Source organism: Camponotus floridanus, unplaced genomic scaffold (assembly GCF_003227725.1).
Source record: "Camponotus floridanus strain SB8 unplaced genomic scaffold, Cflo_v7.5 scaffold26, whole genome shotgun sequence".
Lineage (NCBI taxonomy): Eukaryota > Metazoa > Arthropoda > Insecta > Hymenoptera > Formicidae > Camponotus > Camponotus floridanus.
In genome coordinates this window covers 292,114-310,554 of record NW_020229392.1, presented here as the reverse complement: position 1 = coordinate 310,554, position 18,441 = coordinate 292,114, and the positions used below count along the sequence as shown (strand labels likewise).

The 18,441-nt window shown below is 29.1% G+C and overlaps 2 protein-coding genes across 7 annotated transcripts in view; one reads left to right on the top strand and one right to left on the bottom strand.

Moving 5' to 3' along the window:
* The first annotated feature begins 27 nt into the window (after positions 1-27).
* On the top strand, positions 28-4,843 carry LOC105259502 (KH domain-containing, RNA-binding, signal transduction-associated protein 3). 2 transcript variants are annotated; one of them, XM_011271483.3, is made up of 10 exons: positions 28-544; positions 1,167-1,288; positions 1,389-1,505; positions 1,588-1,903; positions 2,193-2,307; positions 2,388-2,507; positions 2,714-2,790; positions 3,806-3,902; positions 4,000-4,117; positions 4,358-4,843. In XM_011271483.3, the coding sequence occupies exons 1-9, from the start codon at positions 331-333 to the stop codon at positions 4,088-4,090; spliced, it is 1,269 nt and encodes a 422-aa protein (XP_011269785.1). In that variant the 5' UTR covers positions 28-330; the 3' UTR covers positions 4,091-4,117; positions 4,358-4,843. The 2 variants fall into 2 exon arrangements, with proteins under 2 accessions (XP_011269785.1, XP_011269786.1); XM_011271484.3 differs by having other exon boundaries at positions 331-544; positions 4,560-4,842.
* A 5,879-nt stretch (positions 4,844-10,722) lies between these two features.
* The window catches only part of LOC105259503 (transcription factor AP-2-epsilon), a 137,246-nt gene continuing 129,527 nt past the window's right edge, over positions 10,723-18,441 (bottom strand). For all 5 annotated transcript variants that reach the window (XM_025409374.1, XM_025409373.1, XM_025409375.1 and 2 more), the window contains 3 exons: positions 11,980-12,121; positions 11,690-11,861; positions 10,723-11,480 (listed from right to left, as the gene is read on the bottom strand). In XM_025409374.1, the coding sequence (XP_025265159.1) occupies positions 11,343-11,480; positions 11,690-11,861; positions 11,980-12,121 (452 nt within the window). In that variant the 3' untranslated portion in view covers positions 10,723-11,342. The remainder of the gene's footprint in view (positions 11,481-11,689; positions 11,862-11,979; positions 12,122-18,441) is intronic.

The window sequence follows — 18,441 nt, the reverse complement described above, 5'->3', positions numbered from 1 at the left end:
TCCAGTTTATGGAGTAGTATGGATACGAACCAAAGAGTGATTTTATCGGCAGTGTCGATAAGATAGAGTAGCTACGTAATTTCTTAAGTGAACACAGATGGCGGTAGTAAACGAGATGTTTGCTGAACGTCCGACGAAAATAACGGGATGGCCGCAGGCTTCTCAGGAGTGTATGTGAATGTGAGCGTGTGTGATGTGCATGCCGCGAAGTGGCAGCCATTACGGGTTCGTTCTCGGGACGCGTCTTTGTTGAACGCACGATTTCTCGCACCGTCTATCATCGGTGAAGTGTGTCGGAAAAACCGTCAAAGCTAATCGACGATCTGAATTATGGCCAACATGGATATGGAAAGATCGAGCAACGGCGATTACAAGTATCAGAGAGATGTCGACGACGTCGACGTTAAATCTAGAATGGACAAAGAGTCCGACGAAAAGGAGCATCAAATTGACAAGGCGGGCGAATACGTGCGCGAGCTTCTTCAGGAAAAGCTTGAGCTCGACAATCAAAAGTCGCCCATTGCCCTTCGATTGCTCGATCAAGGTAAGCAAATCTGTTCTTTCTTCCTCATCGTACTTCTCGCTCGTGAAATTAGTCCGTCCGATGGAAGATCCCATCAAGTTACCACGAATTATCGTTGCACCGGATATCAGATAACCGGCAAAACTTATTCGCAATGAGATTTCATTGAATTCGTATATTTATGTAAGCAATGTTTAGATATTTTATATAATGTAATTACCAGTGAAAAGTGAAACATTCTATTTGGATTTTACTGAAAATTCGGATTATATTGACAATAATTTAGAGTTTTCGCTTAAATATTTCCGCAGTTATCGATATCTTTTAGTTTGATCTCTGATATAAAATTCTATGACTAAGTAAGAGATATAAAAGAGCAATAAGTATCTGTTATTTTTTAAATAAAAGTCTGTTTTGCAATAAAGGAATATCTTTTTGAAAAAATAAATATAAAAATAGAAAGAGATATTATTATAGAGAATAGATATTATTCTTACATAAATAATCCTTAAATTTTTGTTTATTTGAGATTTATTTGAGAAAAATGCACATAATTTGATGAAGAAGAATATATTCTATTTTAAGTTTTTATTGCAATAAGCTGTAAATACTTGCCGCATCAAAAAAACTGCATATTTTATAGAGATCCAAAAAACGCAAGCTATTGGAAAACCATTAAGGGATCCAAAATATGTGGATATTTACCGTGAAAAACCAGTTCGTATTTCTGTAAAAGTTTTAGTACCTATTCGCGAGCATCCTAAGGTAAGTATATTACATTTATTTAATGTAGCAATTTTTTAAACAATTTTTTAAACACATGTACTGTTACATTTAAATCTAAATGTAATTTATCTTGCTTTAGTTTAATTTTGTTGGGAAATTGCTGGGCCCAAAAGGTAATTCCATGAAACGCCTGCAAGAAGAAACAATGTGCAAAATGGCAGTGTTAGGTAGAGGATCGATGAAAGATAGACAAAAAGTAAGTGATCAATAAATCTTAGCTTTTATTTTCACTCAAAGAAAATTGTTTCTCTCATGATTTTTTATTCTTATTATCTTAGGAAGAAGAATGTCGTGCTTCTTTGGATCCGAAATATGCGCATCTTTCTGATGATCTACATGTAGAGATCACAGCAATTGCACCACCAGCTGAAGCTTATGCTCGTATTGCATTTGCTCTCGCCGAGGTACGGAAATATTTGATTCCCGACAACAATGATAACATACGTCAAGAGCAAATGCGCGAAATGGAAATGAACATATCTAGTGATATATCTGATGATCGAAGACCTTCGATGAGAGGACCTTCTAGTGGTCCTGGTACTGGTAATATATTAAGACCTGCTGCAAGACCGACATTACCTAGAACGTCTAGAGGTTAGTCTCATATCTATGATGAAAATTACATAAAATATGAAAATATGTAGAAAATTAAACATTATTGTGATGTTAATTTCTTTGGTATCATTGATCAATACAAGTTTATATTGATAAAATTTTCTTTAACAAATATATTTGTTAAAGAAATAATATACAAAAAAAGATACAATATAAGAAAGATAAAAAATAATATACAAAAGATACACAATTTGCAAAATATAATAATACAAAAAAGATTTAAATATATAAATATTTTGTATGTATATTTTATATGTATATTATTCAGCTATACTTCCTCCGCCACCTACAAATCGTGGTCCACTTTCTCGACCTGTACCGCCAAAATCAAAAGTATTCTCAATCTTGGATCGTGCAAGAGCTGCTATGGATCAAAACTTTAGGTGAGCTTAATTTTTTCACTTATTTTATAAATCACAAATGCTGCATTAAATTTATTTAAATTTAATTTTTATTTTTGTAGCTACGAAACACCAACCCCTCCACCAACAAATCGCGCTGGATCGCATCATGATTATGATTATCATGGATCGTCAACTAGTAGTGCTCGATATGGCGATCGACATTATACACCGAGTTCTGGGTATGTATTATAACGCTTTTTGCACTGTTATTGTAATATATAAATAAAAGAGAAAAATTTGATAGTATAATGTAGTTTTAAAAAAAAAGTTTTGTATAAACAAAAAGCATTTTTGCATTTTCTATGTTACATAACTTTTCTTTATTATCTAATTTGTCAAATGCTAGATATCTATTTAATAGAAATAATATGTATTCTTTTTCAAGTTATACAACTTATGAATACGAGGACGATTCTGCACCACATTCTTCACATGATTATTACGAATCTTCAGACTATCCAGGTAAGATATTCCTTTTATATATATATTTGTTTGATTATAATATTAATAACTTGAAGATTTTTTCATGCTATTATATTTAAAATTTTATTTTGATAATACATTTTTGAATGAATGTTTCTTAATTACATGTAAATTCTTTATTGTACTTATGCAGGGTTTACTATAACATTTTAATTTTACTGTAAATTTTTATAATGATACATAGATGTATGTGGTATATTTTAAATAGATGGTTCTATGAAATTTTAATACTTTTTCCAAATATTTCAAAATAAATTCAAGATTAAACATTTTCATTTAATCTTTTTCATCAAAAAATTTGAAAAAAATAATTATAATTATTGCATTAAATTCTAATTATTACAGTTATTGCAAAGACATAATAAATGCATAATGTTACTTAAAGCAAAAATATTAGTAGTAGCTTCCATGGAAATGCATTGACTACTAAAATTATTTAATTTTTAATTACATATTGAAGAAATTAATAATTTATTTTTAGGTCTTAATAATATATTTATATATAAAATGGATAAATTAAAATATAAAATAATGCATTTATTGTAATAATATCTAATAGAAATAATATCTAATAGAAATTTTATTATAATATAATGTATTTTAAAGATTAACTTTAATTTTTACATAAAAATTAATTTTAATGTAACTTAACATAAATTCGATTTTTTATTAAATTTGTTTAATTCAAACGCGCGCACAAAATGAAATTATATTCTGTATAGATAAAAACAACAGATAATTTTAAACAATTGTATTTGAATCATGCAGTTCCAACTGAAGCCATAATCTAATTTGCTATAACAATGAAATTTAAACCCTGTCATAGATCATATGACAAAATGCATGATATACGTTGATGATTAAACTTCCAATCTCATACTAAAAACATTAAAATGACAAGCCATGCTTAGATGCTAGCATGTAGATCATTAACGATCATCGTGTTCTGCCTAAATAAAAATAATTAAAACATTTCAATCCATGAAATTCGCAGAGGAATCGTCAAGCCGCGCTTGGAAATCGTACAAGACTACAACGACATCAGGCACAGCCTCGCGTTACCGCACCACCCCGTATACACGACCTTCCAAGTAAAGACCTATAAAAAAAAAAATCATCCATTAAATTTTTTAATCTTAATCGTCCGTACTCCTCTAAATATTTTTTTTTGACATTATTATTTCATAGCGTTGTTGCAAATCCATTGGCGGCTAATCTTCCTAATGCTGCACGGCGGCCTATGATGCAGAAACCAATAAATGAAAGAAATCGTCCTTAACTGATCTGAAAAACGGAGGCTAAGACGGTAATGATGTGCAAACGTTATTGTTTCATTTTCACAATATTTTCATTTTGACAATATTAGAATGAATAAGATAACGTCAGTAAAGTGCCATTCTGATCAGGAAATTTATTTTTCGTTCAATTTTTTTTTTATAAAAACTAAGTTTTCTTTATCCATTTTCTTTTTTCTTTTTTAGTTATAAATACTACATGTTAATTTTATTTTTACTATTTTTTTTATGATAAATTCGATAATTTTCAGATCTCTCAGTTTTTGCGATCGCTGGATAAACAAGAGTATATAAATAGAAATTAAACTATCATTAAAATATAAGCAAACGTAATAGTATTAACGCGGCCGATCATTTACATAAAAATTTATTCCGTTGACAACTCTTTTTAATCACTTTATATCATAATTAATTCAATATACCGGTCATTCTCCATTAACTCCGCTCCTTTAGTCCTTTTCCTAAAATTTTGGCCCACAGAGGAATTTAACTATTGACATGGAGTAAAGGATCAAGAGGATTGATGGGATGAAATAAGTAAAACGATTGAACAAGTGTTTAATATTACAAAATGAAAAAACTATGAAATTCATCAATCATATATTCAATGTTATATATAAACTAAGTGTCGATACATAAATCACAATCTTAATGATTCTAACCATATTATGGAATCATCTTTTCTATATATCCTTTGTACTTAATATCTTCAATTTGAAATTTCGATAATATAAAGGAAAATATTAATATTCAATAATCTCTAATCAAATTATACATTAATGTAAGCTTAGATATATTAAGATTAATTTTTTTATCTAAATAAACTGTAGTTTGAATATTTTTATTGAACGAAACATCATATAATAAAATATTGCATTGTAAATGGAACAAATTAAACAATATAAATGATATACAATGCAACTAAAAATTATAAATTGATGATAAATACATGAATGTATAAGCTTATTATTATTACATCATAATCCTACATTACTTGCTTAATATATAGCATCATAAAGTAAAATGTATAATATGATAGATTTATATAAAGAAATTATGTGTAATAATCTATATTATTTTTTAGTAGAATAATACAAGATTATGACAAATTACAATATCATACATAATCTCTCAATATAATTTTAAATATATAAACGTATATCCAGAAATATATTGAATGTAATTTTAAAATTTGTCATTAAAATAATAACATGTAACATGTAACTTCTATAAATTGAAATAAAAATGAAATAACATAAGATATTTTGTTTTTAAAAATGCCAAAATGAACTTCCCCAACCAATGAAAATACTAAGATGCTAATTATTTTGGATAAAACTTTACATATATTTCGCTCCACTAAATATATTACAAAAATTTTTTATTATGTATTGTGTATGAAAATTTCATAACAGATTGTTCTATTATAGCAATATATATAAATTAATATCATGTATAAAGATCAAATTTAATCATAATGAAACAAGGAATATAAGAATAGAACTATAGATTAAAAGACATATATACATGCGTGTATATTAAAATAAAATAACAATCATATAAATAGTTTCACAAGTATTTATACTATGTTTTTAATCTATTAACATAATATATATGTTGAGAAGAAATTGATAAAATATAATAATAGTTCCCGGATTGATAAATACAAATTAAATGAATGAAATATATAAAAAATCAATTACATCACATAATTTCTCTGAATATTTTTTTTATAAATGTAGCACCATGTGGAATGAAATTCATATCTATTATACATAAGAAAATGATCAAATTATAAAAATTACTTAATTATATATTTTATTGAAAATTTGAAATATTATAAAATTAGAAACATCGTTAATTGACTATTCAATTTTATTCTAATATTGATATTGATGTATTTCATATAGGTGGATAAAAAAATCATGAAGAATTGCGTGGGAATCACGTTCTTTGAGGATCAAAAGGATTTTAATCCTTCTCTCTAATCATTATGGACTTTGAAGTACCGTGAATACACTTAAATATGACGTGAGTACACATACAATTATTTATTATAAATGTTAAAAACAAATGCAAAGTTTATTTAACAATCTTTTTTTTCAATATTTCGGAAATTATATTTTTTTAAATATCTGTTGCATAAAATTGAATAATAAATAATGTTCAAGAATAACATTTTAAAAATAATAATTATAGAATATAAATTTAATTAAAGATAAACTATATTTTTAAATTATTGAAAAAATAGCATAACAACATGCATTTGTTTTTAATAAGTATTTTTATAAAATATCAGAAAATATAAGAAAGTATATGAGTTTTTTGTAAATGTGTATATGCATTTGCAAAAAAAAACGTCAGTTAAGTAATAAATACACGGAGATTTTTCCATGGGCAACAAAACGTAAGTAGAATTAAAATAATGAATATAATTTTACAGGTATTAAACTTCTATATAAATAATTATAAATATTATTATATATATTAATATTATTTTATGTATTCAGATGTACTTGTCATATAGGATGAGATAGAATTAGAAAAAAGTCACTAATTGTTATTTTATTTATTAATATTTTTAAATTAAAATTATTGTGTAAAAGTTAGTTTAAAAAATTGTAATTTGATTATTTTCTCTTTTAATACAACATAAATATAAATAATCAATTTTTTTGGAAATGTGATAACATTTTTTATTATCTCCGAATTTATTATTATCTCCAAAACGCAAAATATAATATTAGTGACTTTTTACTTTATAGCATATTATAATATCGACGTTCGTACAAACGTAAGAAATAAATAAAATTAAAAAGAACAATGTTCTCAAAATATTATCCCATATATGTATGTTCCATTATTTTAGTTTATCTTTTTATTAATCAAAAATTAAATAATATTAATTATATATTATAGTATTAGAAATAGCTATTATTAGAATGGGCTATAAGTATATAATGCCAATTGTGATTCTCTGATGTATATAATTTATATGACAGGTGGTTATTTTATCACGAGGAATTGCTTAGAAACAATATTCTTATTTATTTATCACACACCAATATACAAAAATGAACTGTATAATCAATATCAGAATATAATATACTACGAAATTCAAATATATATTTAATAAAGATATATCTGAGTATCTTACAAGATTAGAGTAATGGTTCAACTTGAAACAAAAAATCATCTACAACATTCTTTGCAATTGGCACAGAAATTCTGGTAGAAAAATGTATTTCTACGGCCGTCCTATAAGGGTTATAAATAAGTATTAATTTACGGGAGACCTTAGCTTCTAATAAGTCGCATCTAAGTATGTAGTCGTGAGTGAAAATAAGGTGCCGAATTTTCTTTTCCCTAACTAATCCATTGCGTATGAATCATGAACCGGAAAATGCTTCGTTCGCTTAAAGTACAATCGAGCACATCGCGCTAGAGCGTCCACATCTTGTATCTGTTGAAACGCATACTAATTTTAGCTGCACTCTGCATAATAATTAAACAATTATTATGTTACTTATTATGTATATGCGTCATTTTATTCATAACGATTTCACAATATCAAATTAGTTAAATTTTTTCTAACATTTATCGAGAGGACTCGGTATATTAGCCAATCATTAGAGTGATCCTTATTTATGCTTGTTAAATTTTCTCCGACTTTCTCCTCGACACAGTTCATGCAGTATCGCAGTATATACAGTCAGATTACCAAGACGAAAGGGCGCGCATAATGAAGATCACACTACTGATTACGCTATAGTGATATTTTCTGAATTTATATACTATATTATCAAGTTATACTTGCGAAATGTGTGCGTATAAACGTAAAAGTATGTAATACAACAAGTATAGAATATCGGAGACGCCAGATTTAAAGATTTTGGTCGGAATGCGTTTTAACATTTACAAAACTGTTTTACGCTTGTAGTGCAGAGGCGACTCTCTATATTATAATGTAGCGAGCTACATAGCATCGTATGTATTCGCGTATAAGACATCTTCGTATCTGTAAGAATCAAGTCATATCCACGAGCTCGTGCGAATATAAGGAAGGGCCCTATGTGTAAGAATGTTACATTAAATTTCACGAGTGTTGGAGTCTAAGACTTTGGCTAATCCTAGAGCCGCTTCTAACACCATGAGACGTGACCTTAGTCATGTGACTGTCACATTTTATTCTACAATAATGAGCCGGTTTTTCTCACACGCTCTGTCCACGACCACTTCTAATACTTTTTCACCTCTATGAAAAAACATGGAATGTATAGTGTATTTTTTAATCGGTTTACATCTTAATAATGTACGATTATATCACAAGAAAGATTCAAATATTCTGTACATAATACGCGACGCGACACGAGACGCCCCGTCCGGCGTCCTCTTTTTCTTTTTCTCCTTCTTCCCGTTTTACTTTTAATCTTACAGTTATATACGCCTAAGATTTAATTACAAAGTTAGATATGTCTCAGGTTCACCTGGTATTGTACTTCATACAATCTCTCGTGACTGGCGAGTCCGAGATGCGGCCGACGAGCACGTGCGCATCGTTCTCGACGAGACTTCCGTTTCGTCACGCGTGTGCGTCACGTGCGTGTCCAACGAAATGCTAGTTTCGTTGCGCTGTGTATGCGTGTGTGTGTGTGTGTGTGTGTGTGTGTATGCTCTATCGCTTCTTCTCTATATCTTTTTTTTTTTCGTTAACCGTCTGTTGCTTACATTAATAGCTCGATATCGATAATTGGCACATCTTTTTAATGGCAAGTTTCGCATTGGCACGATAATGACCTTAGGAATAGCCTTGAATAAAATCCTTTAAAGAAAAATTTAATAATATAGATAATCTTTATTTTTAATTGACTAAATGTCGATTTATGATAAACTCTTCTAGATCAAGAAGTAACATTAAAAGATTGTAAAGTGTAATTTATATATTATATGCGATTTACTCATATCGCTCATCTTCCGGTAAATCGTTTATAGACTCCCGTTAGAAGGACTTCATTCTTGACATTCCTTGGACTTTACGTCGTTTCTGACTATCACGCGAGTGTGCACCTACAAAAGGCAGAATATTCTTGCTATGAATGATCGCACGACGTTCCCCATTATGATTAATCTCAGTAAAGATGATTGAAACATCAACATTACTGAGGATTAAGTTGCACTTTGATACTCATACACGCGACCGCTTCTGTTTATACATAAAGAATTGCTGGTCCAAGAGACTCTCATACATGGAAGCACAGCTTCTCTAATAAAAAAAAAGAATAAATCGCAAAATAATTCAGAATGTACATTGAAAGAGAATCGAAGACTCGTAAATCTCGATTCGTTTTTGCCTTTGCAAATTAATGAATGTTCTTTATATTTTGACACGATTTTCATTTTTTATTTTTATTGCAGATTGCCTACTAATAATTATAAATTGTAGATGAATTGCAAGGATAGTAAGAAATAGTTTTAGTTAATAATAATTTAGCGAATTAATATTAACACAATTGCACTAAATTTCTTGCATTTTTCGACTATAATATATACTTCACAAAATTATCTTTATGATTATTTCATTCTTCTTCTGTAAATTAATTTTCTATTAATTTTCTGTGTGAAGCTCTTTGATAGAATTTACACTGCGAGGGAATACTATATCCTTATATCTGTCACAATGTGTATTTTTTATTACACATCTGTGTATTTTTTATCACACTTGTTATTTAATACATATACGTATTACAGTTTCTCTGTGCTGCATAATTTTTTTTGATTAATCAGACAATTAATAAGAAAATAAATTAAAAAAAGACTTTAAACAAATTTTTTAAAATCTATTTGCATTATCCAGTAGATACTTATAATTAATAAAAGTAGATTGATTATATATATTAGTACATACAATAAGAATAATAAAAATAATCAGCCAAAAAAAGTAATAATCATTTGGCATTTTAAATTTGTTTAACAATTTTAATTTTCATTCTTCAGCACAGATAATTCGAGCATTTTTATCGGTTAAATATTCAGATGCGCACAAAATATGGATGCGATTACATGTTATCAAATTGCAAATCTTTAGTTTGATCTATCGTATTTAAGATGTATCATCGGTGGGATATAAAGAGAGAGAGCGGATCATATGAATAGATTATAAAAATCGTAGCTGTACACCTTTGATCTTTGATATCTTGAAATATTTTCTTTAAAAATTCGGAGATGATATTTTTTAAAATATTATTCATATATTATCATCACATTTTATTATTATATGTTTATGACAACATAAGCATAATTTACTCAGATATGTTTTGGAGCAAAATCAAAGAGATCCAGATACAAAAGTATATAAACTTACAAACTTGGTATAAATTTCCCAATAATATGAATATCCAATTGATATCCTCAAACATTTTTTTGCAATATTTATATATTTCTGAATACTTATTAATTATATAATTTTCGATATTTTTATCACTTAAGAAAGAAAATTGAGAATCGTCATGTATTATAAAATATGTTAAATCTTAAGATATATATATATATATATATATATATATATATATATATATATATCTTATTATTTTGCAAATGAGAAAGAATATATTTGCAGAATATAAAGAATATCCATTGGATGACGTATGGAGCTAGTTTTCTTGTTTTAGCATGTGGCACATGTTTAGCACAGATACATATTTTCATCTGCTTATAAAAATTTGTTCTCTGCTTTTCTATAAGATGACATTAATAGCATTTTAATCGGAATTTTAGTCAATGAAAGGAGCTATTAAAGATTTTGTTAAGATAAAACTACAACGTTCTTAATATTTTCAATATAGATTATAAAATGAATAAAAGAATTGTATCAAAGGCGATCAGCAACACGAAGAACGAAGTTATTTCAACTTGAATTTTTTTTTTCTTTTCAAACCTTTTTTTCCTTTACGAATAAGAATTTTCTTATTTTTTTGTTTCTCTCATTACTAGTATCCCTGATTGCACATTTCGCACATATGTAGCCTGCATGTCGAATTGCCTACAGAAGCTTACCAGACCAGCCAACCTCGGCGTACGATGGCCACGCGAATATATATGTCGCGAACGCGAGCTCCTAGTACGCAGTGGTCCACTGCGAGCTTTCCGTAAGAATGATGAACGCACGGAAGCTCAATTGTACGGCCAAGAGTGCCTGATAGACGTGACCACGTTCGAGGTAGGCGGGTCTTCCGTGCGTCACTTCTTCATGTCGTTCATCAGCGTGCCATCCTTGCTCTTATTCGTATCGAGATTCGATTGTTGACTGCTCGTCACGCCGCTGCCATTCCCGGGATACATCTTCTCCAGATGATTCAAAGATTCGCTTAGGAACTTCTAAAATAAAAATCCCAAGAGTGTTTTTTTTAGCTTTCGCGTCGCATATACGATTTTTAGTTACAAAATATAGCATGCTAAAAATAAAAATACTTTCTCTCTCCCCTCAAAAAAAAGAAATTTTATTTTTTATTATTTTTGAAACGACGATATGAAGAGAAGATATATATATATATATATAGTATAAAAATGACTTCTGATGCCATTACCTGTATAGCTGTTAAAGCAGCCACAATTGCAGGACTTCCGAATCCGTGTGATATAAGAGAAAAATGAGTAAGATGTCTCTGTATACTGGGATCGAGGATATGTTGTGGTCGGGTATTGCAAAGTGGTGATCTGTCCTGGTTCAGAAGATCCATCAGCTCTTTGGTGATTTGTCTAAAAGCGAGTAAGGTTTCAGAAATCGATCACATGATTTATCGTAAATTCTTATCAAAGTCATCCGTAATTATAATGTTGCAATAAGAGGGGTGCAATAACGTTATATTATTCTTACTTGGTGGCATGAAGAAGTTCTTTTCTCCTATAGGAATCTTGCGGCTCACAATGCTGTCGACTGAGATACTCGGCGACTTGTTTCGCGGGGAATTCGGTTTCGCAAACGTAGCCGAAGTCTCTGGCAAGGTGAATGGCTTCTCCTGAAAGGAATAAAATATTCACGTATAATTGCGTGATGCCATTATGTAAACTTGCGCATGGGTGTACATAACGGTCGATGAAAATGCTCGCGAATTTTATTTAAGTCGCGAAACGCATTCTATCCATCATCTTCCGAATATTTCGATTCGAATGCGATTTGGATATCTTGTCAAATGTGTGCGATAAATACGATAAATCCCTACTGTGAGATAATTAGATAGATTTTTAGCCATACAGGTTTCTGTAATCATTGATAGCTTTCTTCAATAGTGACATGCGAATTTTGTCCTTTAATTAATTTTATTGCGATTTTATTTTAATAGATATTTAAGTTTTTGTTTATAAAGCATGATTCAATTACTTTTGGTAAAAGATAAAATCATGAAATATGGTCTCTATTGAAAGATCATAAATAGATAAATTGGAATCAATTTTTGGACGGAGCAAAATTAATTAGAGATAATGAAATAGCGTATATGTTTTCTTCCCGAGCTTCTCTCTTTTTATCCGGTCTTCAGCAGCGCATTATTCGCGACTTCTTTCGATGATGGGAGGTAATTAAGTATTTACAGATAGGGTCTCCGGTGCAAGATGAAAGTAGACCCGCTGGGCGCTATTATTGACAACCGAGCAAAGCCACCCGCAGATATCGCCGCGCTTATACATCATCTACGAAAGATCGGGAACATGGATTACACAACTAAACAAAGCCTGCAGTCAACGAATATTTCGCAATTCTGTTACATATTTATTCCAATGTAAAGAAGCGATATCCTCTTCATACACGAAAATTAATTATTTACAATCGTGCTCATATGAAGAAATCTCGTAGTAAAAAGAGAATATAAAGAGCTAGTAAATTCTTAGACTATGTTACGAATCTGTTTATTAATAGAAATTGAACGATTTTGTGCTCTCATTCTTAATATTTTAAAGTAAAATCAAGGGCTTTACAAAAATACGATTTTATAAAATACATATTTTGAAAATAAAAATAAAAATTGCAATTTTGTGATTTAATTTATATAAAAAAATCTAAAATACCTCGATATTAAGAAAGGATAATACATATTAGTTTAGAAATATCTGTGAACATTCGAGATTCTAAGTTGTTATTCGAGCTGAAACGAGGGCTCCTACGCAAGGAATCTTCATTTGGAATTTTTTATTACATACGAGATTGCTACATATAAAAAACTATAATAGTTCCGCAAAAAGTTTTACATATTAAGAACCATTTAATCTATATAAATAGAACCCTAAGTATTGGTCCCATTTGAATATGAAAAATAATGAGATCCTCGTGTAAGATCATCGTGTAAATGACGGCCTTCTAATTTCAACTTAATGGCTGACAAGATTGTTGCTCGCCCAAGGATCTCGCACGCACATAGCCTTGGGGCAATCACTTAGATCGCTATAGAAATTATATTCGGAATGTCTTTTTTTTCGCCTAATAATGTTTTACTTGAGTGCATGACACAATTGTGTATGAGAAAATCCCATCGGCCTCGTAAAATTTAATCGCCATAACGGTTTACGTTAAAGTACATAATGCTTTCTACTGTCGTTTTGTGGAGAACGATTTACGGAAGCAGATTCGTAACAAAAATTTAACATTAGATTTTTACGATGCACGTATGCATTTGTGTATCTAATTAATCACGATTATTCACGGTTAATAATGATTGAAAAGTAGATTCTCAGAGTAATGTAATGCAAAACACAAGATAATTAATACGCAAACTGCAATACTTGTTACTTATCGTGACTTTGCAATTATGTTTCTACATAAATAAATTTTATCTGAATGCATTTGTTCCTAGAATAAAAGATATTTTTTATGCTCCATTCTTATTTTATCATAAATTTGATGATCACAAAAATCACATATTAATGTAATGTTTATCTTATTGCTCATATTACACTATCTTATTCTATTTATTATTATTTGAATTTATAAACTTGTTATACATATTTTCTTTGGATTGCACGATATAACAGTTTCAAAAATATTTCAAATCAGATAGGAAAGGAATTGTGTGAAATCTCATTCAAAAAATAAAGTCAAAGGGAAAAGAAAAATTGTGTAAAATCTCATGAAATAAAATAAAATAAAAAATTATGAAAAATAAAAGAACAGTTCTAAATTTCAAATAGTGTGCGCGAATTAGTATCATAATTTGAACTGCATTTTGTGTGTCATTCTATTTTATGTGACATAAATTACGATTTGCGTAGTCGCAACCGTCATTATTTTTAATGGACGTGCCATTGATTCTACATGTTTATATGCCACGGACTTGTCGTAATGCTTTGTAGTAAAGTTTTTACTGCGGTCGCGCGACGAAAGGAAAAATAGCGAACGCGAGCATACACATTAAGCGAAACGAGATATTTCTAACACAGCTATGGAAAGCATGTATGTAGTTTGAAACTGCCGATGTTTTTATGCTGTTTGACGTTACACAATGTTGCACCGTTGCACCGCTTGCACTGATTTTACGTAATCCTATTATGCACTCGCGTCTAATGTATTCAATAAGAACGGAAATAACAAGACAATAAACAAGAGAGAACAGCAAAGATAACTTACGTTTTTGCTATTGAAAACATTTATATGTGGGTTACTCGTGGCTAATATATCAATATGCTTATTGTTAACGAGAGGTGAAGGTAATAGAAAATAAGTAAAACAAGTAGATCTTATTAGTTATATATTTTGAAAAATTATTAATTATTAAGTAATTAATTATCGTAATTAATTATTCCAAAAATTATTATTATATAATCTGTATATATTCGAAAGAAAAAAAGCATGATTTAAAAAAAATTGTACATGCCACTAATTGTCAAAAAAGTATTAGATTTATTTAAACACTATTAAAGATGAAAATATATATTTTGGTTTTCTTTTTCTTTAATATATATTTTTAAAATTAAATACGACTATCATATGTAACGCAATAAAATAGCTCTTTCATGTTCGAAATAACTGGAGAAGTTACGTTTATATGGGATTCCGATTTTGATTGCTTTTCTCTATCGATGTGAATTTGATAAAGAAGACAAGGCTAATGTCTATTTTTTAAATGGGTTCTCTTTACGTATGCGTGATCTACGAAGGGGAAATGTCCAATAAGTAGTTTTGTATAATATTTATTAACACATGGATACATATTAATGTCACTATTTTCTATGGAATTCTTGTATTAGATGCGTACAATCGATAGTAAGTTACCTATCGGCGATTTTATCGCGATACCGTTGGACATGGTGCAAATTTTCAACCTCCCTCACTCTTTCTCTCCTACCCTTCCTGGTGCAACAGGTCGTATCTACTGCATTTTAGTCTTTTCTAGTCGACTCTTTTGCGCGGATTTGCATATCTCCGTCGTGTTGTATCCTTCCCATTTGTTTTTCTAATCTCTTTTAAGTAAATTAGCATCGGTTAGCATATCTTACCAATATGCGTGTAAAACATTCGCGATTATAATCGCAAATGCGAGTATAGCTTGCGCTTTATTACACGTATTCTCTTCCTTTGAGAAAATTTCCTCGCCGCGTTTATTCGCGGATCTATTTAATTGAGAATATATTGAGAATTGATAATAAAGTGTTAATGCTTTTCTAATTAACTTTGGTAAATTCTACATCAAAATGATAACGTCTGTCATTTTATTTTTAGATTTGATTATTCCATACAAAATACAGACCATATAAGAAGCACCTTTTGTTAATCTTTATTCTATTTATTTAAAAAATATATATTTTATACTGTTTTTTAAAATAAAACATTATCGTCACACTTTTTTTAACTCGAAAATTAGTATAACATAAATCAACAATTTCATTTTCGAAGAAAAAAACCACGTATTATCTTAAGATTAATTTGATTAATCATGCTATTTTGATTTGATACATGAATATTCAGTTAAAATGAAGAGTATACTACTAAAAAAATTTGTAAATGACGGATTTATATTAATAAATGCGCGAGTAAATAAAAACGAATAGGTAACACATCTTGTTGTTACCTATTCGTTGAATTGATTGAGATAACCATACACAACATTATATTGATCGTGAATTATACGGATCATCGATCACAATCTATGCAATTGATGCAGCAAAAAAATCGATCGGGAAAATACGCTAATTTTATATAGTCCAATTTTTCATTTTTCTTACCAGCACACATCCTAATATTAAGAGTATATAATTAATTACAGAGTGTTTAATTTTTCTAAACAAAGTCTCACAATGTATATTTATTAAAAAAATAATCACTATTAAAAACTACGAGAATTTTGTTTACTTACAAACAATTTGGATGTTTTCATTATAAGCAATAATATTTTTTAAGAAATTTTATAAGAAATAATATTTTTTAAAAAATTGCAAAGATTAATTTAAATTGTAGAAATTGTTATTATAAATATATATTAAAATATATTCGTAATATTTAAAAAACTTGTGTCACATTCTCTACTTGCAAATATTCTTTTCATTTTTTTCACAATCGAATCTCAAACGTGATTATTTGAATCATCGAAGTAATGTTCATAGAAATTTGCTTGCCATTTCAAGATAGAGAGAGTCGACGATAGAGTAACCTTATTCGTCAGGGAACGCTGTTACAACGATAATCAATATGATGCGCTCCATCTCGGCCTTCAACCGCAAATCACGTTCCATTATACGTCCTGATAATCGAACCTGCGAGAAAGATTTCGGGAATTCTCTTCCGCGTACCCCCGAGGTCGTCGTGTTCGGATATGCCTCTCTTGCGGTTTCATACCAGTTTAAAAACTTTACAACGAGTCGGCTGCGGTCGACGTACAGGCGTATATAACATGTCTAAAATACGCATTCTTCGATCACCGTGTGCATGTTGTTCTGATGTAACTCTGAATTGCATCCTGATCGTTCTAATCTAACATTTTACGATACATTATATCATGAAACGAAATCAAATCTTGCAATAATAAAAAAAAATTCATAGAATTAATCATTAAATTTGAGAAATTAAGTAAACATTTTGGTGAAATTAAATATATGTATTTCATCGAGGCGAGACAAATTTTATGATTAAATGATCTTAATTAATTAATATATATCAATTAATATATATCAACTTTTTTTTATCGAACTTTATTATTTTTTATAAATATTATCAGTCATAAATCTACAGAAATATATTATTACAACTATTTTGTTTCTTATAAATGAAGAGTAATAAAAGTCCAAAATTATTTGGCTATTGTACTTTCAATCCTAAAGTTTTATCAGTATATCGTAATTTTTTTTGAGATATCCTGTATGGAATCGAAGTAAATAATCTTGATATTCTAATATTTTCTAATTCTTTTAAAAATTTTCTACATATATTTCTATGCGTAAGCACATTATATTATTGATGTGTACGACGATTGGACGCGAATTTACGTATGAATTACGTAGTATATGCGATATATCTACGCATAATGAATATATTCACAGGTACGTGTCTTATGCGTCGAGGCAGAAGTTCCCACACTTTCGCCTGTACTTCGTAAGCGCCTTTGACGACATTCTTTCTATACGTATCAGTTTCCTATACGCAGCTACATAAGATTTTGCAGTTCCTCTAATTAGACAAAGTGTGACAAGCCATTATATAACAAAATCATTATGCTAACAGGTTTTATTTTTTATTTTAAAACGCGTTATTTTTTTTCGTATGCATACGTGTAATTTTCTCATTCGATTTTCTGCGATTGTATAATTAAAACAGGCTAAAAACATAGCACGTGTATCTAATGACTTGTATATCATAAATTAACTAAGACAAATTCTATGATAGGAATTGATTACAACAATGATTTATAAAGAGAAAATGACGTAAACCGAACAAGAAATAAATGTAGAGAAATAAATGTATTCATGAATATATTAATCTAATTTATCGGTTTGTTGTTGCAGACTTCACTTTTTATATTGTTATGTTACATAATTACCATTTTATGTGATATCGGTAGTATTAAATGTAAAACAATTATAATCATTACGATTTATTAGTTTTTACATTAAAGTTTAAATGATAACAATAAAAATAAAACTTTAATTATTCGTTTGACGCGCGTGTGGTTTAATTAATTTAAATCAAATTAAACTGTTATCAAATTTATTGTGTTCAAATTTATTTTGTTTTGTATAAATCTATAAAATAAATTGTAAAAAAAGAATGTAATAAAAAATGTCTATTGGCTATATACAAAAATCTGTAATATGTAAATTGTTGCCAAGTGGATGATTTTTAAATTTAATTGGATTACAA

Bases quoted from the DNA above. Each gene is read 5' to 3' on its own strand.
- LOC105259502 (XM_011271483.3), top strand. From the start codon at position 331: ATGGCCAACATGGATATGGAAAGATCGAGCAACGGCGATTACAAGTAT. The intron at 1,904-2,192 runs GTTAGTCTCATA...TATATTATTCAG, and splicing joins ATTACCTAGAACGTCTAGAG to CTATACTTCCTCCGCCACCT. The intron at 2,508-2,713 runs GTATGTATTATA...TTCTTTTTCAAG, and splicing joins CATTATACACCGAGTTCTGG to TTATACAACTTATGAATACG.